We start from the raw sequence: 26,622 nt of genomic DNA on the forward strand, positions 1-26,622 counted from the left end.
CATCAAAGAGGTGATGTCTTTTGTAGAATTCTCTAAAGTGAAGCTTGCTAGTTGACAAGTCTTCCTACGCCCATAGACTATTCTACAAAACTCTTAAGTGATTTATTACTAAATATGAATAACTAGCCAAGGATCAGTAGATATTTGAGGAAAATAATGAACTGGAAAGAGAGAGACAATAATACCTGTATGAGAAAACAAGTAACAATAAAAAATACCTGGATGGAGCAAATAATGGAGAAAAAAATAATATGTCAGAAAAAGTTCATTGGTAATCTTAAAAATTAAAAATTACTATTTTGATTAGTTATATAAAAATGTTTCAAAGATCATAGGAGGCATACAAATGTTTTCTTAGGTTATTCTCCTAAGGCAATAGAAATAAAAGCAAAAACAAACAAGAGGGACCTAATTAAACTTAAAAGCTTTTGCACAGCAAAGAAGACCATAAACAAAATGAAAACCACAGAATGGGAGAAAATCTTTGTAAACAAATCAACTGAGAAGGAATTAATTTCCAAAGTATACATCTCATGCAGCTTTATATTAAAAAAAACAACCTAATAAAAAATGGGCAGAAGATCTACAAAGACATGTCTCCAAAGAAGACAGGCAGATGGCTCATTGGTATGTGAAAAGATGTTCAACATTTCTAATTATTAGAGAAATGAAATCAGAACTACAGTGAGATATCATCTCACACCAGCCAGAATGGCCATCATCAAAAAGTTTACAAACAGTAAATGTTGGAGAGAGTATGAGGAAAAAGGGGACCCTCCTACATCGTTGTTGGGCATGTAAATTGGCGCAACCACTATGAAGAACAGTATGGAGGTTCCTTCAAAATCTAAATACAGAACTATGATATAATCCTTCAAAAACTAAATACAGAAATATGGTATCATCCAGCAATCCCACTCTCAGGTGTATATCCAGAGAAAATCATAATTTGAAAAGATGCATGCACCCCAGTGTTCATTATTATTTAGAACCCCAGCACTATTTACAATAGCCAAGACATGGAAACACCCATTGACAGAACAATAGTTAATGAAGATGTGGTATACAGTGGAATATTACTCAGGCATAAAAATAATGGCTAAATAATGCTGTTTGTAGCAACGTGGATAGACCTAGGGATTTTCATGCTAAGTGAAGTAAGTCAGAAAGAGAAAGACAGCTATATGATATCACTTATATGTGGAATTTAATAAAAATGATTCAAAGGAACTTATTTATAAAACAGAAACAAACTCACAAATTTCAAAATCAAACTTATGGTCTCCAAAGGGGAAACCACAGTGGGAGCATAAATTAGGAGGATGGGATTAACATATACACACTATTATATATAAAATAGATAACTAACAAGGGCCTACTATATAGCACAGGGAAATCCACTCAATATTTTCTAATAACCTATATGAGGAAAAAAGAATAGATATATGTATAACTGATTAACTTTGCTGTATACCTGAAACTAACACAATATTGTAAGTCAACTATATTCCAATAAAATTTAAAAAACAAATAAAAAACAAATGTTATTCTCTGTTCTGAAACTTTTAAATCTAATAAACAAGAAAGGGAAAGGGGACATTAATTTCGTCTCCATGCTTCCTTGTGGCTTTTAATACTTTTTAACGAATCCCATAAGCAAACTGACATCATTATCCCTTTTACTTGTTCAGGGTTCTAAGCATTGATTTTAGCCCTCTGAGGTCTAGGTCCTGGCTGAGAGGAGGGCTCTCTGTGTGGGTAGGTTACCTTGTTCAAGAGCATTTGTTCAGCACCAAATCTGGGTCCTCCAACCAGTGCGCTGGCCTGGATGAAGAGGTAGATGTGAGCTGCTAGTGCTTTCTGGGCCAGGTCCTCAGGCCCTGCTCAGCTGTTATCACTGAGGGTTGCAGGTTGCCCAGGACGCAGCTGGCCTTCAAGCTCCTCAGGCCAAGCACACTGTGCCCTGGTCTTGTGAATTGTGACCAACGGAGGCGCAGTAGCCATTAGGTTATGGAGGTGGGACCCAGTCATGGCTAGTGGGTGGCTATAGGGAGGGCTTTAGAGCTTGCAGGACACAGTTTTCAGCCTGTTCCAGGGCCCCCAGCTTGTCCACTGGCCTGAAGCCAGAGGGCCTGGAGGGCACTGAGATCTGCTTCTCATAGCATTCTCCATCAGAACCACTTAGAGACTCACTGTTGGCAAAGTGGGACCTCTGACATTTCCATGCTAACAGCCAGGAGCTAATGGTCTTGCATTCACAGCTGCCTGTTAATGGCTGAGCACCCTTGTTTCAAGCTTGGTTCTGTAGTTCATGGGACTCACCATGGGAGGGATGAAATGGGGATCTGTCAGCTCTTTGGTCAAGGTTTGCCACACTTCTGGTTTGAGAATCATCAATGCTGGAGTTCCCATTGTGGCTCAGTGGGTTATGAACCTGACTAATATCCATGAGGATGCTGGTTCCAACCATGGCCTCACTCAGTGAGTTAAGGATCCAGCGTTGCCGAGAGCTGTGGTATAGGTCGCAGATGTGACTCAGATCCCACGTTGCTGTAGCTGTGGTGTAGGCCGGCAGCTGCAGTTCCAATTCGACCCCTACCTGGGAACTTCCATATGCCATGAGTGTGGCCCTAAAAAAGAAAAGAAAATTAAAAAAAGAGAATCATGAATGAATGCTAAATAGTTCTTGTGGGAGTCCACATTGTGGTGTCAGCAAAGCCTCTGGGCAGGAAACTAGAGCTGTGGTATAAATGCTAGAGCTGGTTTCAGTTTACACTATATGACACTTCCAAGGCTGCGCAGAACAGGTTGCTGTTGTTCTAGCTGGAATAAGAGCTGAAGTGAAAGTACCTGAAGTGGAGCACAAAGGCGTGCAGTCCAGATAGCTAATATTTGGAATGTAGTACAAATACGAAATTAAATGGCAGTGTGAAGCCATATTAGATGTCATTAATGATTATGTGTCAAGTATTGCTAGATCTAGGATACTTCCAGACTAGACAGTGAAACAAGATTCCTATTTCATTTTTCAGAGGGAAGACAGCTTAAATTTTTAGTAATTTTTTTGTTTGGCTTATATTTTAACTTAATATACTGTATGTATATCATCTCATTTAATACTTGTGGCAGTTTTGATGTGTATTTTATTAATTTTTTAAATGGTTGTTGAATAGAGAAGAACCTTCCCATGATTATAGAATTAATATTTTTCAGAGGTTAGATTTAAAGACTTGTCTTACTCCAAGGTTTCTTCTTTCTCTTCTTCTTCTCCTTCTCTTTCTTCTCCTCCTCTTTCTCCTCCTCCTCTTCCTTCTTCTCTTCTTCTTCTCCTCCTTCTCTTTCTCCTCCTCCTCCTTATCTTCTTCTCCTTCTCCTCCTCCTCCTTCTTTGTTCTTCTCCCCTGCCCCCTTTTCTGTCATAGCCCTTGTAATTGAAGTCCATGTAACTATATGAGGTCATAAACCTCTATGCCTAGACCTCTCTTCCCTTTGAAGTAGTTTCTGATTCTCAAGGTCATTTGTATGTGTTCCTGTTGTCCACTAGAGGTCAGTATTTGGTTGATAAAGACAGGAACCTTTGGCATTTGATTCACAGAATTTTAACTCCTTGAGTCTTATTTTTAGGTGTCTGTGTTTTATTTTTATTAACAATAAAACTTTATTTAATAGTGTGTGTAATGACAGTTGTAAAAGTTTGAATAGCTGCGTTTTTAGGTAAATAATTTGGATTAGGTAATTCTAATTGGTTTATTCCCCTCTTCTAATACGTATGAGAATATCCAAATCATGTCTTTTACAGATATCCCTTTCTTTTATTGGGCCAAATCTCATTCTCACATAGATTTCTTTTGTTATCTTTTGCCATTTTATAGTAAATATTTATCTGAATTTACTGTGTTTTTTCACTATATCTGGACTTGGGGGAGTCTACGAATAGCAAAATATGTTTCCTATCATCAAAAACAAAAGAGTTAATACTGAAATACTGTACTGTCATTTTTACCTGAAAATCTGACAGGTTGCTGAATTCATCTTCTCTATCTTGCTCTCAACTTATTATTTCCATGTTTCCTATCGTTTGGAGTGACTTCATCTTATAGTCATGAAGACCAGAATACTTGGAATTATTATTTCCGTCCCCTCTTCCATGTACTACATTTAAATCAGTAAATTCTGTTGCTTTTACTGCTACCTTTAATTCAGTCTTCATATTGTTATTTGGACTGTTTTAGTGATCTATATTGGTTTGGTTTTCCTGTTTCTGCTCTTTATATTCTCTCAGGTGATCATTCCTCTGCTCCTAGAGGATTTGCCTAAATTGTAAAGCCGATTCTGTTCTTCACCTGCTCACATTCTTGTGTTGTTTCTCCATTGCCCACTAGCCATCCTCGAAAGGGCTTTGTATGGCATCTTTAACTTTATCACTTGTTAGTCCTTCATAACCTATATTTTTAAACAAAATTACTTATTCCTTGGGTGGATAATGTTATTTCAAATGTAGTGGTCTTTTCTCATGTGATTTCTTTCTCCTGGAATGGACCCTTTATACCTGCTTCCATTTTGAAAAATCATATTCATCTTCTAAGGGCACAGTTTGCCACATCTTTTTCTGTGAACCTTTTCCTGAAATCCCTCCAAGCAGATATGATTACTTTCTTCTTTGTCCAGTAATTGCACCTGTGTTTATTTCTATCATTATACTCATTGCAATGAATTTCAGCCATTAATATGCCATTCTATATCTAATAATAGAATGATACATGGTTCATGAGTCAGAGAATCTGTCTTATTCTTTGTGTGTCTAGTATGCAGCGCAGTGCCTGATGCCAAGTAGATAGATATTCAATACATATTTGACTGAAAGTAGGAATACAGAGGGAAAGCACTGTGAGAACTGTGAGAGGAGGCTTCCTAAAGGTAGAAGAATTTTAGTTCGGTTTTGGAGGAAGGGTTAGAACAGGCAGAGAGAGGTCATCTGGTAGGGAAATGGCAAAAGCAAAGACACAGTAGTGGAAATATTCCAATATATTATAAGGTAGAGTCTGATCCAAGTCGGCAATTCATGTTGGAGAGTATTGGATAATATATTTGAAAATTAGGTTCAGTTTCTATAATGGGGGAGTCTCAGTGATAAGATTATGAAATTTGAATGTGTACTTATTTAAATTTTTTTCTCCCAGTTTCCCTCATACATAGGGTGATAAATAATGTGGTTTAAGAAGAACCAGTGTTCATGGGTGTTGTAATGAGAAGGTGGTGAGTTCCATTTTAGGTCTGTTGGAAGTGAAGAGGTGTTTGAATACACAATGGTAATAGGAAACTAGAGATACGCTATTGGATATTGGGAGAGTGGAAAGTGTGGTAGAAGAAGAGGAGTTGAGGAGTAAACCTTGCTTACTTTCTGTGCATTAGGAAACCAAAGAACATGTAAGAAGTTATCTTAAAGAAGAGGTTGTTAAATGTGTAAAGATTATTCGTAAAGAGAGTGAATAAGAAAGAAACACCACCTACATGCTTTTTAAGGGTTTTTTTTTTTTTCCTTTTTTCTTTTTCCCTTAGGGCCACACGTGCGGCATATGGAGGTTCCCAGGCTAGGGGTCTAATCTATCTAATCTTGATACCCTCTTTCCCCCACTCTGATCTAGGCAGCAGAAATCAGTCAGCTCCAAGGTTATCTTCAGGGGGACAGAATAAACGATGCTGGTGAGATGGCTTAGCATGTTAGAAAAGAGCTCTGAAGAGCTTTTATTGTTGTTTTTAAAATAGACTTTATGGAGTCATTTTAATTTTAATATATATTATGTATATGTACATATTTACATCTATTTTTATGCTTCCTCATTTCCTATCAGTCCCGTATTTATTTTTTGACTAGATAGTAGTTTTATTTGCTTCCCAGTGGGTAGTATCTGAGTGTTTATTTCATTTTTCTACCTGTTTTAGTGTTTCTAGCTTGGCCACTTTCTGCTTGGCAGATCTCCCCTGGCTGCTCCTTAATGGACTGGAGAAGTCTTCATTGTTGTTGGTGGTGTTGTTTTTTAATTTTAATGATTTTCATTTTTTCCATTACAGTTGGTTTACAGTGTTCTGTCAATTTTCTCCTTTGTAGCAAAGAGACACAGTCTCTCTCACACACTCACACACATTCTTTTTCTCACATTATGCTCCATCATGTTCCATCACAAGTGACTAGATATATGGCAAGATCTCATTGCTTATCCATTTCAAATAGAATAGTTTGCATCCATTAACCCCAGACTCCCAGTCCATCCCACTACCCCTCCTGCCTTGGCAACCACAAGTCTGTTCTCCAAGTCCATGCATTTCTTTTCTGTGGAAAGGTTCATTTGTGCTGTATATTAAATTCCAGATATAAGTGATATCATGTGGTATTTGTCATTCTCTTTCTGACTTACTTCACTTAGAATGAGAGTCTCTAGTTCCATCCATGTTGCTGTAAATGGCATTATTTTGTTCTTTTTATGGCTGAGCAGTATTCGAGAAGTCTTGATAATTCTGAAAGAGACCCCAATTTCTTATTGAGCCTTGGAATAAAACTTGCAGTGCTCTCATTTCTAGCATAGGGTTTTCTGTTTTAATTTGCTGTTTGGCCTAAACTATCTTATGCTTCTTCAAATTGATTGCTAAACCAGGCTACACCTAGAAAGAACAAATCACATAAGATCTAAAATTACTTCCATAGGATGCTTTCAGCTTTGTATCATTTCGAGTACTTAAGTGTTGCTCCTCTTGATTGCTTTTGGTTCATTGGTAGTATTTTATTAATTATGAAAGAAAAACATTTAACTTCAGATTCAGTAAAATAGACCAACTTATGAAAGGTTTTTGTTTTGTTGCACTGAAACAGAGGATAGAGTTAAGAGAGAAATGATCACTCTTTAGTTGAGGGGTTGCTTTTTTAAATATGAAAGCTTTAGCTCTCTAGGGTCCTTGATCCCTTTTTGTGTGGTTTGCATTGGAGGTTAGTGGAGAGAACTTACTTTTGAGAGGAATAGAAAGAATGTTCTATCTAATTTGGGGTCTCAAATGCTTGGAGGATATGTATGTCTTGTGTACAAATAGATTAAATGTGTTTGGGTACCCTCTGTCAGTTTGTTACTGAAGCCATGTGTTTTATATAAGTCAAACCAAAATATGGACGAGTCCTATGCAGAGAAACAAGTTAGTCCATTGATTCAAATCTCTGGAATGTAGATTCTTTTCATTTTCTTGGCAGAAACTAAGTCACATAGTTCAAGTTTTTCTCTGTCCTGTTATAATTGTCTCATTTAACCAGTACCTGGACTAACACATTATTTTTAATACATGAATTCCTTGATCTCATTTAGAATCTTTATAGATTCTGATTTTCTCTTGAAGTAGTGTCCACTCATCACTGAGAAATATCATATATTAAGGAATGTATATTCTGTATATTCTGAGGGTTACATTTCTTAAACTTTATTTCTTGGGATAATACTAAGTATTATCATGATTTCTTTTAAAAAAGAAAGCTCCATTGGGAAATACTTTGAAACATGCTGGGTTAAATCATATTAAAGAAGTTTCCTTAAAATAGGACTTCTCCCACTTTTTATTCTGTTAATATACATTGAATAGCTACAAGAAGGACTGCATAACATATAGTTTTTCCCATTTATTTGACCACAGAATACTTTTTTTGGGAAACATTTGGTCATACTCTGAGGGACTCTTGGTGTATTGGGAAGATCACTGATATGGAATTTAAGGGATCACACTTTGGGCTTCTGATTTACCACTTACCAGGTTTGTGACCTCAAATAAATCCTTTGTCTTCCAGTCTGTTTCCTGAGTGGTGACTAAGGTCCCTTCCAGCTCTAATACTTTGGTTTAACTTCTGCTGTTGACTCTTTATAGTCACACTTTCCACCTCTTTGGATCTATGGAAACCACACCATCATTCGAATCTGTTTTATTAAGCTGAGGGAATTATACTTTTCCATAAAAGTTCAGAAAAAGAGATGATTAAAACTCTGTTTTCCTCAGATGAAGGTCATGAAATCGTCCTATTGGATTCTTTACTTCAAATTACTCTATTAGGATATTTCATTCTCCTGGTTACATTTTATTGGTCTCTTATGTACACGTAACTGTGTTTAAGAGTCCGCTAAGCTTAAAGGCTCCTGTCCCTCTTCCCCCAGTCACAGTGGTTCTAGTATAGCACTTAGCTATTAAGATATAAACATTAAGCCATTTGCACTAATCTCTTGGCTATTTAGGTGAAAATTAGTAGATATCATTTATCTTTTTTGAATGGGAACTGGGAAGATGATGGGTTAAAATCTATACACTAATATGTTGGTTTGATTTCTGGGACTAAAACTTTATGTGTTAAGGTATTTTGTTGTATTTTATTTAAGATAACAGTTAGTTCGAAACCGACATTCTTTGAATGTTTAATTAAGTTTTGTTCCTCTTGTTTCTTTGTGTGTGTTTCTATCCTAGGCCCAACAACAAAGAAACCTGGATAACATCATCCTGCAACAACCGAGAATAGGTAGCAAGAGAAAATCTAAGAAAGATGCATATACAATTTTTGATGCAGAGATAGAAAGCACTAGCCCAAAGTCTGAACAGGATTCAGGCATTCTGGATGTTGAAGATGAGGAAGATGATGAAGAGGTAATCAGCATTTGAACTGGGGAAGTGAACCTATTGTTGCATTTAAATCTGGTGTGTTTGAGATGTGATCAAGAGTATATCCATATAATAGGAGTTCCTGTTGTGGCTAAGTGGGTTAAGAACCCAACTAGCATCCATGAGGATGTGGGCTTCATCCCTGGCCTTGCTCAGTGGGTTAAGGATCTGGCATTGATGTGAGCTGTGGTTAGGTCACAGATGAGGATCGGATGCCATGTTGCTATGGCATAGGCAGCTGTAGCTCTGATTCGACCCTTAGCCCTGGGAACTCCCATATGTTACAGATGTGGCCCTAAACAGAAAAAAAAAAAAAAAAAAGAATATATGCATATAATAAAGCTTGTGTGTGATCTCCTAGATGTTAAGTATATTAAGTACAAATAGGCCCTGATTCAAGGAAATTGAAGATGTACTAAGATACCTTAGATTCTAATTCTTTAGATTTTAATTAAAATTTTTTTTATTTACAGTTTATTTTAAATAGACTCATCTCTCTCTTTTTTTTTTTTCAAAGTTTCAGGGATCTGCCCCCTTCCCATGCCTGTAGCATGTGGAAGTTCCCATGCCGGAAAACAAACTGGTGCCACATCAGTGACAATGCTGGATTCTTAACCTGCTGAGTCACCAGGGAACTCCAGTTTCAGGGTTTTTCGATTGTATACTGACCTGGGTACTATAGTAAGGGAAGAGTAGAGTTTACCTGACCTAAACAAAGAGATCTCTGGTTTCCTTTACTGAGGGAATACATTTCTATAATACAAGTCAATAATTATATTTATAGTTTATCAGGATGTATAGAATATGTAAATGGGTACCTTAGTAATTAAGCATGTATGAAAATTTCATTGAAATCCATTTTGTACTTAGGTAGTAAGAACTTTTATTAGCAGTTCCCATCATGGCGCAGTGGAAACAAATCCAACTAGGAAACATGATGTTATGGGTTCGATCCCTGGCCTCATTCAGGGGGTTAAGGATCCGGCATTGCCATGAGCTGTGGTGTAGGTTGCAGACATGACTCATATCTGGCTTTGGCTGTGGCTCTAATTAGACCCTTAGCCTGGGAACCTCCATGTGCCGTGGGTGCGGCCCTATCAAGACAAAAAAAAAAAAAGAACTTTTATTAACTCTAAGAAAATGCTAAAGAAAATCCCTGATACCTATGGAAACAGAAAGGGACAAAGAAAACTTGATCTTCTGTGTATTTTTTAGCATTCTCTCTTGCCTGGAATAATGGATATGGTTGGATATAGATTCACCCTGATGACCAGATTGTCAGATATTAGGCCCATCACTGATGACTTGTTAACAGTAGTAATAAAGAATCAGGATCAAGAAAGTCCAGTTAACACTTTGAGTTCACACTTTGGGTGCCCATCAAGGAAATTAAATTCTATTGAGCACTGTAGCTCAAGGAAACAGTAGTTAGATGGAGTTTATACCCCTGGAGAATACACACCCTAAAGAGATGGTTATGTGGTAAGATGATGAAAGAATAAAATATGTACACAGTTGTGAGAACCTTCTGGATAGGAGCCATTCTTTATTGTTAGCTCACTGAAGATCCTGGGCAAGTCCTTTTTAATTTTTGTGCCATATTTCTTCATTGTTTTTCTTCTGAGGTTCTTAGAAAATGACTAGTAAAATGTGTTGGGCTTCCTCATAAAGGAAGTATTATAAGAATGCACTTGGAAGTTAACATTTTGAAATGGCTGTGTATCCCAAGTCAAACAGAATTTGTATTAGATTTGCTGATTGAGCTCTTACAACAAGAATTCAGCAGTTTGCTGTCATCTAATGGTATCCTATCTTAAAAAAAAAAAAACCTATCTTATATTTATTTACTTCTCAGTTTGAATCTTCTTCAAGTGCACATTCTTAATCTCAAACCTCATGTAGAGAATTATTTATTTAGATGTCTCCAAACTGGTTTCTTGGCATAGTTCTTGCATGGTGTGAATAAATTCTGCAGATAAGGTCTTCCGTGACCCACTGTGACGTTCTGACCTTCATTCTTGTCATTCTTCAACAGACCTCATTGAGAGCAGCGTAAATAGTTTTTGAAATATTTTGACTTTTAAACTGTGGCATAGAATAATAGTTCTTAATCTATTTGGAGGCATATATTTCTGTGAGAGTTAGGTAAAAATATATGGAGTCTTTCCCAGTAAAATCTCTATATATTGACTCACAAAAAGTTCTGCCTGAAATTTCAGGGAATTCATGATACTCATGTTGCCACTGGGACCCATAGTTAAGAACTCAGATCGTAGGGCGAGTGCTTCTTGAACTTTAATGTGCATAGGAGTCACCTTGTAATCATATAAAAAAGCAGATTCTGATTCTGCAGGTTTGAGGTGAGTCCGAGAAACTGCATTTTTAACAATCTCCTAGGTAGGGTTGGTGCTTCTGGTTCCTGCGGGGTGGGGGGGCCACTTTGAGTTGCAAAGCTATGGTGGGCCATGAGGAAGCATTTTTAATACATAAAGAAAACAAACTCATTAACATTTGCAGCATTATTTTTTATGAAATTTTATGATTCTAATTTAATATACTTAAGTGTATTCTTTTTTCATTCTGTGAAGAACTTTTAAATCCTTTTCTGTCCTTTTAATGGAAGTATACTTAATATATTCTTTGAGTCAAGTGACATTTGTATATTATATACTTTGTTTCTAGCTTGGTGATACTTAATAGCAGACCATAGAATGAGTTGGGTAAGGAAAACCAAACACCTAGAAAATAGTTTTGCACACAGTAAACAGATAGTATATTGTTAAACTGAAATGTAGTTTGTGCCAGAAATGGCAAAAATTTAATAGGCTGGGGAACTGAAGATGAAGTCACAGTAGTAAATTGTCATCTTGGATGAAAACCTGACTACATGTTGAACTGACTGACAGTCACACTCTTGATTGCTGAGGAATCTGTTTCAGGAAACTGTTCCCCTGTAAATTCTCTTCCTATTTATATTTTGTTTTTGTTTAAACTAATGAAAGAGTCATCTTAAGATAAGGCTTTTTGTTGTTGTTTTCATTTTGGCCACCCAGTGGCATATGGAGTTCCCACGCCAGGGATCAGGTCCAAGCTGCAGTCTTGGCCTAACCCACAGCTGCCACAATGTGGGATCTTAACCCACTGTGCTGGGCCAGGGATTGAACCCGAGTCCCAGAGCTCCTAAGATGCTGCCAATCGTGTTGCACCACAGTGGGAGCTCCAAGTAAGGTTTTTTTTGTTTTTTGTTTTTTTTAACTTGTCATATATTAAATTTGAATCATATAAACATAATATTTGACTATTTTGGATCAACAACTTAATTCTGTTAGTTTTCTATGGAAATGTGTATGATTTTGGGAATTTAAAAGTTAGATAAATTTCAAGTGTACTGCATTATAATTTGAGATCTGTATACACTACAAATTGATCACTTTCAAAATAGTCACACCTGTCACCATACAGTTGACCCCTTTAATGATTGCGTTCGTTCCCCAACCCATTTCTCCTCTGTTTACCACGTATCTGTTCTCTGTATCTGTGTTTGTTTTTGTTTTATTTGTTCTGTTCTAGATTCCACATGTTACTGAAATCATACAGTATTTGTCTTTTTACTTCTGACTTATTTCACTTAGCATAATACCCTCAAACTCTGTCCTTGTTGTCCCAAATGGCAAGATTTCATTCTTTTTACATAGCTTTATAGTATCATTGTGGATATACCTGTATATCTATATCTTTATCTAAATATCATATCCCTTTTTTTTTTTGGTCTTTTCAGGGCCACACCCATGTCATATGGAGGCTCCCAGGCTAGGGGTTGAATTGGAGCTGTAGCTGCCAGCCTACACCACAGCCACAGCAATGCCAGATCCAAGCTATATCTGCAACCTATATCACAGGTCACGGCAACAGTGGATCCTTAACCCACTGAGCAAGGCCTGGGATCAAACCTGCATCCTCATGGATGGTAGTCAGATTTGTTTCCACTGAGCCATGACAGGAACTCCCCATATATTTTTTATCCATTCATCCATAGATGGACACTTAGGTTGTTCCCATTATCTTGTAAATAATACTCTAGTGAACATAGGGGTACATATTTATTTTTGATTTAGTGTTTTAGTATTCTTTGTATATGTATCCAGAAGTGGAATAGCTGGACTATGTGGTAGTTCTATTCTTAATTTTTTGAGGAATCTCTGTATTGTTTTCCATAGTGGCTACACCAATTTACAATCCAACCATCAGTGTATGAGGGTTCCTTTTCTCTATATCCTCTCTAATAACCTGTTATTTCTTACTTTTTTGATAACAGCTATTCTAGCAGGTTTGAGGTAGTATCTTATCGTGGTTCTTATATACATTTCTCTGGTAATTAGCGATGTTGAACCTCTTATAATGTGCTTTTTGGCCATCTCTATGTCTTCTTTAGAAAATTGTCTGTCTGGATCATTTTCCCATTTTTTAATTGGGCTATTTTTCTTTTTCTTTTTTTTTTTTAGTTGTATGACTTCCATATATATTGAAGATATTAAACCCTTATAAGATATATGATTTGCAAATATCTTCTCCCATTCAGTAGGTTGCCTTTTTGTTTCAATGGTGGTTTCCTTTGCTGTGCAGAAGCTTTTTAGTTTGATACACTGCCATTTGTTTATTTTTGCTTTTTTTGCCTCTTGCCTTTGGAATCAGATCCAAAAAACATCATTAAGACAGAAGTCAATGAAATTGCTGCCCATGTTTTCTAACAGGAATTTTATGGTTTCAGGACTTAACATTTAAGTCTTTAAACCATTGTGAGTTAACATAAGGTGTATGGTGAAAGATAGTGGTTCAGTTTTGTTTTCTTGTCTGTTACTGTCCAGTTTTCTCAACATGATTTATTGAAGAGACTGTCTTTTCTCTATTGTATGTTGTTTGCTACTTCATCATAAATTAATTGTTCATATATGTGTGCATTTATTTCTTGGCTTTCAATTTTGTTCCATTGATCAACATGTCTGCTTTTGGGCCAGTACCATACTGTTTTGATTACTATATTTTTGTAGTATAGTTTGAACCTGGGAGCATGATACTTCTAGCTTTGTTGTTTGTCAGGATTATTTGGCTTTTGGGATCCTTTGTGGGGTTCCATAAAATTATGGATTTATTGTTTTAGTTCTCTGAAGTATGCCTTTGGAATTTTGATAGGGATTGCTTTGAGTCTGTAGATTGTTTGCAGGTGTTAGGAACATTTTAACAATATTAAATTTTCTAATCTACGAGCATGAAATGTTTTTTCACTTATTTGTGTCTTAGGTTTCTTTTTTTGAAACTTTTAAATGTAACTTTTTATTAAATATGGTTGATTTAGAATGTTGCACTACTTTCTGCTGTATAAAGTGGCACTCATACATCTATATATCTATGTTTATATCTATATTTATACATTCTTTTTCTTATCTTCCGTCTTGCACTATCCCAGGAAATTGGATATAGCGCTATATGGTAGGACCTTATTATTCATCCATTCTAAATGTGATAGTTTGCATCTACTAACTCCAAACTTCCAGTCTATCTGATTCCCTCCCCTCTTTCCCTTGGCAACCACAAGTCTGTTCTCGGTATCTGTGAGTCTGTTTATGTTTTGTAGATAGGTTAGCTTGTGGCATATTTTAGATTTCACATAAAAGTGAGATCATATGGTATTTGTCTTTAACTTGTATGATCATCTCTAGTTGCAGCCATGTTGCTGCAAATGGCATAATTCTGTTGTTTTTTTTTTGTGGAAAAGTAGTATTCCATGTATATATGTACCACATCTTTTTAATCCATTCACCTGTCAGTGGACATTTAGGTTGTTTCCATGTCTTGACTATTGTGAATACTGCTGTTATGAACATAGAGGTGAATGTATCTTTTTTTTTGTCTTTTTAGGGCCATACCCACAGCATACGAAAGTTCTCAGTCTAGGGGTTGTAGCTGCTGGTGTGCACCACAGTCACAGCAATGCTGGATCCTTAACCCACTGAGTGAGGCCAGGGATTGAACTTGCATCCTCATGGATACTAGTCAGGAACATTAACTGCTGGGCCACGGCAGGAACTCTGGCCTCATGTGGCTTTTTAAATTTTGGTTTTGCCTGGATATATACCCAGGATTGGGATTCCTGGATCACATGGCATTAAAAAGAATACCTAGGACATAAAAGGCCTGTACACTGAAACACAGATGAAAGATACTAAACAAGATGGCAGAGGAGTAGGATATAAAGCTCACCTTTTTTTCCACAAAAACATCAAGAAAAAAATCTACATGTGAAACAAAATAAAGAAATGAAAAAGGAGAAATCTCAATGGCTACTACAGAAATACAAAAAAAGTAAGAGAATACCATGAACAATTATATGCCAACAAATTTGACAACCTAAAAGAAATGGACAATTTTCTAAAATCATACAGCCCATCAAAACTATGATCAAGTGGCATTCATCCCAAGTTCAAAAGGATGGTTCAACATACGCAAATCAGTCAATGTCATAGATCACATTAATAAAAGTCAAAAACCACATATCATCTCAATGGATGTAGAAAAAGCATTTGACAAAATTCAACATACATTAATGATTAAAAACCTTTCCAAAATGAGTATAGAGGGAACATATCTCAAAATAATAAAAGCCATTTATGTCAAACCCACGGACAATATAATACCTAATGAAGAAAAGCTGATAGCCTTCCCACTAAAACATAAAATAAGACAAGGATGCCCACTGTCACCATTTTTATGCAACATAGTATGGGAAGTGTCAGACACAGCAGTCAGACACAAAAAATGAAAAGAAATAAAAGGTATCCAAATTGGAAGAAAAGTGGCAAAACTGTCACTATATGCAGGTGACGTGATACTGTGTATAGAAACCTTAAGGAATCTACACAAAAACACACAACCTGATCTACAAATTCAGCAAAGTAGCAGGATACAAATTAATATTAAGAAATCAGTTTGTGGAGTTCCCATCATGGCTCAGCAGTAATTAACCTGAGTAGAATCCATGAGAATGCGGGTTCGATTCCTGGCCTCACTCATTGGGTTAAGGATCTAGTGTTGCCGTGAGCTGTGGTGTAGGTCGCAGACTTGGTTTGGATCTGGCATTGCTATGGCTGTGGTATAGGCTGGCAGCTGCTGCTCCAAATTGACCCATAGCCTCCCAAGGCAACAGAAATAAAAATAAACAAATGGGACCTAATCAAACTCACAAGCATTTGCACAGCACAGGAAATCATTAAAAAAGAAGAGACAACCTATGGAATAAAATAATTACAAACTATGCAACCAACTAGAGCTTAATCTCCAAAATATATAAACAACCCATACACGTCAACAACAAAAACAAAACAACACAATCCCGTCGTGGCGCAGCTGAAACAAATCCGACTAGGAACCATGAGATTGCGGGTTTGATCCCTGGCCTCATTCAGTGGGTTAAGAATCTGGTATTGCCGTGAACTGTGGTGTAGGTTGCAGACACAGCTCGGATCTGGTGTTGCTGTGGCTTTGGCATATGCCAGCGGCAACAGCTCCGATTTGACCCCTAGCCTGGGAACCTCCACATGCCACAGGTGTGGCTCTCAAAAAAAAAAAGAGAAGAAAAACAGGCAGAAGACCTAAAAAGACATTTCTCCAAAGAAGACATATGGATGGCCAGTAGGCACATGAAAATATGCTCAATAACACTATTTATTAGAGAAATGCAACTCAAAACTACAGTGAAGTACCAACTCACACCAGTTAGATTGGCCATCATTAATAAATACTCAAGTAACAAATGCTAGAGAGAGTGTAGAGAAAAGGCAAGCCTCCTACACTGTTGGTGGGATTGTAAATTAGTACAACCAGTATGGAAAACAGTATGAAAGTTTCTCAGAAAACTAAAAATAAAATTTTTGATGCAATTGTAATTTGGATTGTTTCCTAATTTCTTTTTCAATATTATTGTATAAGAAATGCCACACATTTTGTTTTTTTCTTTTTTGGCTGCTCCATGGCATATGGAGTTCTTGGGCCAGGGATATGATCTGATCTGAGCCACAACTGCAGACTGTACCATAGCTATGTTAGCACCTCATCCTTTAACCCACTTTTTCTGGCTTGGGATCAAATCTGCATCCTGGCACTGTAGAGATGCCACTGGTCCTGTTGTGCTATGCCATAGATTTCTACATATTGATTTTGTATCTTGCAACTTTGCTGACTTCATTGTTTAGTCTAACAGGGTTTCTTTTTTTTTTTTTTTTCGTACATTATATAGGGGTTTCTATGTATAATATCATGTCATCCTCAAACAGTGACAGTTTTACTTGTTCCTTTCCAGTTTGAATGACTTTTTTTTTTTGCCCTTGCCTAATTGCTATGGTTAGGGCTTTGAATACTTTGTTAAATAAAAGTAGTGAGAATGGGCATCCTTACCTTATTTCTGATCTTAGAAGAACAGCTTACAGCTTTTACTTTTGACTATGGTACTAGCTGAGGGCATGTCACATGTGGCCTTTACTATGTTGGAGTACATTCTGTGTGTACCTGCTTTATTGAGAGCTTTTATTATGAAAAAATCTTGGATTTTGTTAAATGTTTTTTTCTACATAAATTGGGATGATCATATGGTTTTTATTCTTCATTTTATTTATTTATTTTTGTCTTTTTGCCATTTCTTGGGCTGCTCCCGCAGCATATGGAGGTTCCCAGGCTAGGGGTCGAATCAGAGCTATAGCCGCCGGCCTATGCCACAGCCACAGCAATGCGAGATCCAAGCCACGTCTGCGAGCTACACCACAGCTCATGGCAATGCTGGATCCTTAACCCACTGAGCAAGGCCAGGGATCAAACCCACAACCTCATGTTTCTAGTCAGATTCATTAACCACTGCACCATGACAGGAACTCCTATTTTTTGTTTTATTGACATTGTATATTATATTGATTGATTTTTGGATGCTGAACCATCCTTGTTCCCTGAATTTAATCGCACTTGATTGTGTTGTATAATTCTTTCATTGTATTGTTGAATTCAGTTTGCTAAAATGTTGTTGAGGATTTTTATATATGTGTCCATCAGGAATATTGCCCTGCACTTTTTCTTTTAGTGTTGTCCTTGTTTGGCTTTGGTATCAGGATAATGCTGGCCTCATAAAATATTTTTGGGAGTGTTTCCCACTGTTCACTTTTTGATAAAAGTTTGAGAAGGATAAGTTTTAAGTCTTTTTTGATTAATATTGGCATATTATTGTTCATAGTATTTTCTTATCATTGTTTGTATTTTTGTGGTATCAGTGATAGCTCTCATTTCTGAGTGCATTTATTTTAGCCCACTTGCTTTTTTTCTTGCTTAGTCTAAAGGTTTGTCAATTTTGTTTACTTTGTTAAAAAGCCAGCTCTTAGTCTCTGATAGTTTCTATTGGCTTTTTAGTCCCTTTCATGTATTTCTGGGCTAATTTTATTATTTTCTTCCTCTTACTAACTTTGGGCTTTGTTTGTATTTTTTCTAGGTCCTTAAAGTGTGAAGTTAGATTTCTCTTATTTCTTGAGGTAGTCCTATGTTGCTATAAACTTCCTTCCTAGAACTACATTTGCTGCATGTTACAGATTTTAGTACATAATATTTCTTTTTTCACTTATCTCTAGGTATTTGATTTCTTTTTTGACTTCTTCCATCATCTACTGGTTGTTAAGTAACATGTGGTTTAATTTCCATGTTTGCATGTTTGTGTGGTTTCAGTTTTCTTCTTGCAGTTGATTTCTATTTTCACAGCATTTTGGCCAGAAAATCTGCTTGATAGATATTTCGGTCTTCTTAAATATATTGAGACTTTTTTTTTTTGGCCCAACATGTGATTTATCCTGGAGAATGTTCAGTTTGAAATTGGGAAAAATGTGTATTCTGCTGCTTTTGGTTGAAGTGTTTTGTATAAACCTATTATTTATTTTATCTAGTTTATGTATCCATTGCTGTAGGTTAGGTGTCAAAGTCTCCTACTTTTATTTTATCACTGTTAATTTTCTAAGTTTGTTAATATATGCTTTATATATTTTGGTCTACTTGTGTTGGGTGTTTGGTCTACTTGTGTTGGGTGGCTACATATTTTAAATGTTATATATCTTTTGCTGGATTGATCCCTTTATTGTTATGCAGTGTCTCTCTTTGTCTTTTATTACAGTCTCTTGTTTTCAAGCCCATTTTGTCTTATATTACTATAGCTGTACTAGCTTTCTTTTCAATTCCACTTGCATGAAATGTCTTTCCCCACCACTTTTCCTTCAATCTCTGTGTATCTTTACTTATGAAGTGAGTCTTTTGTAGGCAGTAGATGGGTCTTTTTTTTTTTTTTTTTTTTTGAAATCTATTCTGCCCCTCTATCTTTGATTGGAGACTTTAGTCCATTTACATTTAAAGTTGTCATTGATAGATATGTATTTATTGGCATTCTGTTACTTGTTTTTTGGCTATTTTTATAGTTTCTCTCTGTTTTTTTTTTTTTTCTTTCCTTGTGGTTTGATGATTTTCTTTAGTGCTGTGTTTAGATTCCTTTCTCATTTTCTTTTGTGTATTATTATAAGCTTTTTATTTGTGATTATTTTGAGGTTCATATATATCATCTTATGTATATAACAATCTATTTTAAGTTGATAGCAATTTAAATTTGAGTACATTTCACAATTCCACATTTTTTACTCTCCCCCACTACATTTTATGTTTTTGATGTCACATTTTACATCTTTTTATTTTATGTTCCCTTAAGAAATTATTGTATTTTTAGCAAATTTTACTTCTTTTGTCTTTTAAGCTTCATGGTAGCAGTATAAGTGATTGATCTGTTTACCTTTTTCCTGTGTGACTTTTACTTTCATATGTTTTCTCTTTATTAATTAGTGCCTTTTTTAAATGTGTTTTGACACACTGTGCTGGTATATACTTTATTTTTCTATTTTTAGTTTTTTTTTTTTCTTTTGTCTTTTTAGGGCTGCACCCGTGGCACATGGAGGTTCCCAGGCTAGGGGTCTAATTGGAGCTACAGCTGCCGGCCTATCAGAGCCATAGCAACACCAGATCCTAGCCACATCTGCGACCTACACCACAGCTCATGGCAATGCTGGATCCTTAGCTCAATGAGTGAAGTTAGGAATCGAACCCACAACCTCATGGTTCCTAGTCAGATTTGTTTCTGCTGCACCATGACAGGACCTCCAGTGCCTTTTTTTTTTTTTTTTTAAAGCTTAGACAAGTCTCTCTTATGTTTCTTTTAAGGCTGGTTTAGGAGTGATAAACCCTTTTAGTTTTTGCTCTTTTGGAAAACCTTACCTCTCCTTTAATTCTGAATGATAACCTTGCCAGGTAAAGAAGTATTGGTTGGAATTTTTTTCCTTTGAGCTTTTTGATTATGTCATGCTATTTATTTCTCTTCTGCAAAATTTCCTCCCAAGAAATCTACTGATAGCTTTATGAGATTTTTTTTTTTTTTTGGTAAGCAATAAGGGGTTTTTCTCTTATTGCTTTTAAGATTCTCTCATAGTCCTTACTTTTATCATTTTAAGTATAATGTGTTTTGGTGTGGTTGTCTTTGATTTCATCTTGGAATTATCTGGGCTTCCTGGACCTGGATATCTTGTTTTCTTTCCTAGCTTAGATAAGTTTTTCAGTGATTATTTTTGCAAATATTTTTTTCTGACCCTTTCTCTTCTCTTTGCCTCCTGGGACCTCTGTAATATGAATGTTGTTCCACTTGATGTTGTCTCAGAGCTATCTTAATGTATACTCACTTTGTAAAATTATTTTTTCGCTTTGCTGCTTTTTTTCTGGCTTATTTCTATTGCTTTTTCTTCAAGCACATTGATTCATTCTTCTGCTTCATCCAATCTGCTGTTGAACCCCTTGATTGTATTTTTCAGTTGTGTTAAAACAGCTATTTGTTCGTTTCTTGTATTTTCTCTTTTTGTTGAGGATATCACTGTGTTCATTCATTGCTTTCCTGAATTTGGTATATACCTGTATGGCCATTACTCTAAACTCTTGACCAGGTAGGTTGCTTATATCTGTTTCATTAAAGTCTTTTTCTGGACATTTGTCTTATTTTTTTTGGTTTTGGACATGTTCCTCTGTCTCCTCATTTTATCTGAGTCTTTGTGCTTGTCTGTATGTATTAGATGAAGCAGGTATCTTCCTCAGTTTTGAAGGCATGTTCTTGTATAGGATGTGATCCAAGGAGCCAGGAAGCAGTGTCTTCTCTGGCCACTGGAGTCTGGTGCTCAACAGTTGTCCTTCATGTGAGTTGAGCATGCCCTTCAGCTCTGGTGGGACCTCAGCTGCTGTGTGGGGAGGGTGGGATATGGTGCACTTGCCTGGCCTGGTTATCATGTTGGAACTCTTGTTTTTAATCTCTGTATCATAATGTAGTATATGCAGATGTTATTGCTTTTCTCTAAATGTCTAGACAGAACTTAAAAAATATTTTCAAAAAAGGTGAAAATTTTTTATTCAGTATATATTAGATTCATTAAGAATATTATTTTTGAAATAGTCAAAGATCAACTATCAAAGAACCATTTAAGGTGATATATTAGTTGTGAGAAAACAGATAATAATACCTATAGAGGAGGGTAGGATTGTTGTGAAGATTGACCAAAGTAATGTATATAATGCTCTTGTTACAGTGCTTGGCACATACAGTGCTGCCTTTATATAAGTGTTTATCATGGCATTCTAACTAGTGCTTTTTTGGGGAATTAAAGGTAGAATATAAGTTGGTATGGTTTTTGATGATGTATAGAGTGTTGAATACCATTTACTGTAAACAAAATTGGCTGAAATAAAGCAGTATTGAATAAGAAATAGCTTGAAGAAAGAGCTTATGATTTATCCTTTGTTTATATGTTACTTCAGCTTTTCTGAACTCTTTTTTTTATTTTTATTTTTATTTTTATTTTTGTCTTTTTCTTTCTTTCTTTTTTTTTTTTTTTTGTCTTTTTGGTATTTCTTGGGCTGCTCTCGTGGCATATGGAGGTTCCCAGGCTAGGGGTCGAATCAGAGCTGTAGCCACCAGCCTACGCCAGAGCCACAGCAACACTGGATCTGAGCCACATCTGCAACCTACACCACAGCTCACAGCAACGCCGGATCGTTAACCCACTGAGCAAGGGCAGGGACCGAACCCGCAACCTCATGGTTCCTAGTCGGATTCGTTAACCACTGTGCCACGATGCGAAGTCCCAAGATCTTAAATTTTTAAGGTCATTGATTTAAGATCTTTTAATTTTTTTTTCATTTTCTGGTAATATATAGTTCTTATTATGAAATTATTTGCCCTAATTATAAAAGCCTACCTTCCTTTTCAGGTATTCTCAAATTTCTCCTTTATATACTCATTGCTCATTCAACCACCCTCTTCACTCTGTACTAAGTTGCTAAAAACCCCAACTAGGGAAAGTACTCCTTTTCCCCTGCTTCTTTTCTAAAATACCAAATTCTACCTTTCCTTGAGGACTAACTCAATCTCACCTCTTCTGTAACATCATCTTTTTACTTATTTATAAGAATCTTTAATTGTGGTATAATTGGCATATAACATTATATTAGTTTCAGGTATATAGTGTAATGATTTGGTGTTTCTGTGTATTGCAAAATGATTGCTGTTAAGTCTAAGTTAACATCCATTGCCATACATAGTTGCAGTTTTGTTCCTGTGATGAGAAATTTTAAGATCTACCCTCTTAATAACTTTCAAATATGTAACATAATATTATTAAGTATAATTGCCATATTGTACATTACATGACCCTTACACTTATTTTATAACTGGAAATCTGTACCTTTTGACCTCCTTCACCCATCTTGCCCTTCCCACAACCCACACCTCTAGAGTAATACCCTCTTTTTAAAAACTTTATCATTTTGGCCACACACATGGCATATGGAAGTTCCTGGCCAAGGAATCAAACCTCTGTCATAGTAGGAACCCAAGCCACTGCAGAGACAATGCCAGATCCTTAACAAACTGTGCCACCCACTGCTGCCCTTTGAAAACTTTTTTATAAAGCATTTTAAATCCTTAGAAAACTTACCAGAGTGGTAAAATAAACATCCATATACCCTTTACTTAATAAATTCCACTTTTTAAATTTGGAGCTTTTTCTCTCAAAAAGTTGATTTTGAAAGAGTCAATTTTATTCCCCATCCCCCCACCCCCAGCTATAGTTGAGTTATTTGAAAGAAAGTGGAGCTTTTTGATTCAAAGGGCATGTATAGTTTTGCTCCATAGAGGTTGTACCATTTTCTATACCTCCCTGCTACAAGTAATGTATGAGGATCCTATTTTCTTACAACTTCTTTAAGAGAGCATCTCGTTAAGTTTTTGAATTTTTGCCATTGCATAGATGAGAAATGTTATCTCTGTATAGTTTTAATTTGCATTCTGTAATAGGAATATATGTTACCATACATAGTGATAAATAGGTGAAATATAGTCTGATAAATTTGAAGGCTTTTTGTATATTTTTTCCCCAGTAAACTTCTCATGTTTATTGACCATTTTTAAAATGATTTTTTTTTCCTTTCAGTTTTTAGGATTTCCTTATATATTAGTTATATTCGTTCTTTACCTATAATAAGGTTTTTTTTTCTACCTACTTTTTGGTCACCTAAATTTTTCCTTCTCTTAGAACTTTCATATTTAACACCATGTAAAGTGCTAAATTTTCTTTTTTGCCCTAATAGTTTAGAATTTCTTAGCGTATATTAGACCAATGTTAAATAAAGACCAGTTGAATTTGTATTACCTAAATGTTTAGCTTCAAGCAGAGAATTCTTGAGGGATTATCTTGATTTTTGCCAGAGGTTTTTTGTGGTGCCTCAGTTAACAAAAATGCTGATCCCCCCCACACCCTGATTTCTTTCCATTTAGTGCAAATACTTGAATAAATTAAGTGGTAGTCTACTTAGGGATTTCTCAGGAAGAATCTTAGTAATCTGTGAGAAACTCAGTAGAAAAATTCTGTTCTTCTTAGGTTAGGGCTCTGCTCAGGGTATTCTTATACATTTTCAAATGCTTAAACTTTTTTTATACTTTTTGCTAATTCTTGTCAGTTAGAATCTTAGGCTTTCTGGTTTGTTGGTGTGCCTGTGTTTAGTCCAGCTGTATTAAAGCTTAGGTCCAAATGATGTCTATCCTTCTTTTCTCTGAAGTTTGGAAGCCAAGTAGTTCAGAAAAGCACAATATGAAAAATGTTTGCCAGATATTTCCTGGTTTCCAAATATTATGTGGACAGTCAAAATTATCCTCTGGGAATTCAAAGGCAGTGCCCTTTTAGCTAATCATTTGTTGTTTTCTCCCTTGAGAAAAATGTCTGGTACATTTTAATGACTTGAAATCCAACTAATAGTTGCTCAGTAATAGGCACCCAGACCCTACATTTATTTACCAATACCAAGAAACCAAAACACTGTTTTGTGTTAAGTGGTAATCAGGAGTATTTTCAAGATGGAGAATGACTCAAATAATTATTGAGAAACATATCTAAATTCCTTGCAAACTTCCATCATACTCTTTTTGGATGATCCACCTACTTTGAAAGCGTTCTTAAGGGAAAAATAAATAGTGTGTGTGCCTGAGTGTGTGTGTGTGTGTGTGTGTGTGTGTGTGTGTGTGTGTGTATCTCCTGGGACGGCTGTGTGAACACTCGAGCTCACTAATGCATTTCTGTTTTCATGTGCTATCTTTATCAGCAGCCTAGGCAAATCTCTCTTAGTTACACTTGTTACTCTTCTCGAGTGGAGGGAGACAAGCGATCTTTTCTTGTACTCTGTTCCTCTTTTCTAATGATATGCTTACCTAGTAATGAAGCAGGTAGATTTGTCAGATTCTTACCTGCAGGCACTCTCTTCCCTCTACCTCCCTTCACTAGTGAGCCTTTAAAGATAGTGGAAAGAACTACTAACTTCTAGCTCTTTTTTTTTTTTTTTTCTTTTTTGAGGTGGGGAGAAATATGTGTTATTAAAAATCTTAGATGAATATATCTGTTAGAACTTGAATGTCATTTACTTTAAAATCAAAATAGCTTTTCAAAATAAAACTATTTTCCTTATCGTTTATGAGAACTTAGCCACTAACCTTCCCATTTTCAGAGATTTTTTTTGACTTGACCCAAGCTGTATTAGAAAAGAAGAAAAACATCATAAAAATCGGATGCTAATGTTTTATAAGAATTTTCATGACCAGTAATATTCATGTTTCTTTTCTTCTTGTCCTATATTAATATTTCCATTTCGCCTCTGAATTTTTTTATGATTAAAAACTTGATTAGTTGTCATAGTTCATGCATGTAGAATGTTTACCAACTTTATCCTGTCGTAAATGACATCACGCAAATCTGAGTGGAAAAAAGATCAAAATCATAAGGAGTATGATTTTTCCGATCACAGTTCTCCTCTGAATCTTTATATCTCCTCTATATGGTATGCAGAGGTTCATAAGACTATATTTTCAGGGTACTGTTCATTAATCCTCTTTATGAATTTACTTTTCTTCCTCTGTCTACAGACTCTTTTTGCCATCTGTACAGTGGCATCATGTGATAGCTGGTGTATTGGTGGATATAATGATATTTAATGACAAGTAGTTTATAGGCAGTAATTAGGAAGTATTACTTTGACTGAAGTTGTTAATATTTATCATAGGAATATAAGATTGAAACAGACAGGTTAGCCATATGTATGGTATCTACTGGTATATGATGTCTAGTGAGTATGTGAATGTATCATTGTTGAATGTAGTTGTTACCTCCATGATAGTTTATGGCAGTTCAGTCCCCCATAAATTCTTTTAAGAGCTTATTATTATCTGTTATTTTAAAATATGTCCAAGTTCCCTTAATTTATAGACTACTATAAAGTGCTCTGAGGCATAGATTTCTTGTTTACATAATCTAAAATTTTACCTACTATTTGCTCCTCCCTGAATATAAAGAGGTTTGAAGCATCAGAAGTCACTCTATGCAGAAACTATATAGAGAATTAGGCAGCTGCTGTCCTTGGTGATGAAATTATTTCATGTGGCTTAAGGAAAATAACAAGTTAAAAAAGCAGGGTAATGATAAGTATATTGTTTGTGGCTACTGTTGGTAGGAGGATAGATCTGTTTGAACTAGAAAAATACAGACTCCAGTATCTTAATGTCTTGAGTTCCTGACTGCCCTGCAGAGGAAATGTTTAACTATTTTAATCATGTTTCTGTATCTCAGAAAGAAAGCCCTTATGAGAGGAAATGACAATGTCCCACCACAAAGTTATCTCTTATCAGTTATAGTTTCGGTCGATAATGATTTGTCAAACTTGGACATGTGTAAAATGCAAGGGCTGTGTTATTTACTTTGGAAAGGAAAAATTAGATGAAGCTGATAAAGATGGAGTCATGGCTTTTGTTAGGAGACAGAAACCATTAGAGGCAGTCATTGTTAGCTTAGGAAAGTGTCCTTGGACCCCTCCCGCTGCCCCAGCTGAAACCTAAACCTGCCTGAATCATTCTTTGCAGCTTGAGGGGAGGGAGGGCAGTGGAGAAGAAGGAAGACAGCGCTGACAGAGATTTAGCATTTTAAATGAGAAGCAAAATGTGGACCTTAAAGCAGACCTATTTATTATGTGAGTCAGGAAACATTCCCTTTTGTTCTCGTACTCTTCCTCACTCCTATTTATTTAGATTTTTGGAAGTTCATTTCTTATCCTTCCAATCGTGAAGCATTCCTTCACGTACAGTGTATGTTGCTCGCCTCCTTTCACCTTTCTGTAGATGTAAGTAATTCTTTTTCATTAGTGGAAGCAGAAAAAACACATCTAGCTCAAAGCAACATGAGTCAGTGCATGCTTTACATGCCTTTCCCCTCACAGCGCTCTTCTGGGTTCCTCGCAGTGTTCCTACTGTTCC

The 26,622-nt window shown here is 36.0% G+C and overlaps 1 protein-coding gene across 1 annotated transcript in view; it reads left to right on the forward strand.

Annotated features, from left to right (window-relative positions):
- EXOC6B (exocyst complex component 6B) overlaps positions 1–26,622 on the forward strand; it is a 607,547-nt gene that overhangs the window by 237,256 nt on the left and 343,669 nt on the right. Inside the window, 1 exon segment of the mRNA XM_013996035.2 lies at positions 8,487–8,663. Within this exon segment, the coding sequence (XP_013851489.2) occupies positions 8,487–8,663 (177 nt within the window).

The sequence above is a fragment of the Sus scrofa genome, chromosome 3 (genome assembly GCF_000003025.6).
Source record: "Sus scrofa isolate TJ Tabasco breed Duroc chromosome 3, Sscrofa11.1, whole genome shotgun sequence".
Taxonomy (NCBI): Eukaryota; Metazoa; Chordata; class Mammalia; order Artiodactyla; family Suidae; genus Sus; species Sus scrofa.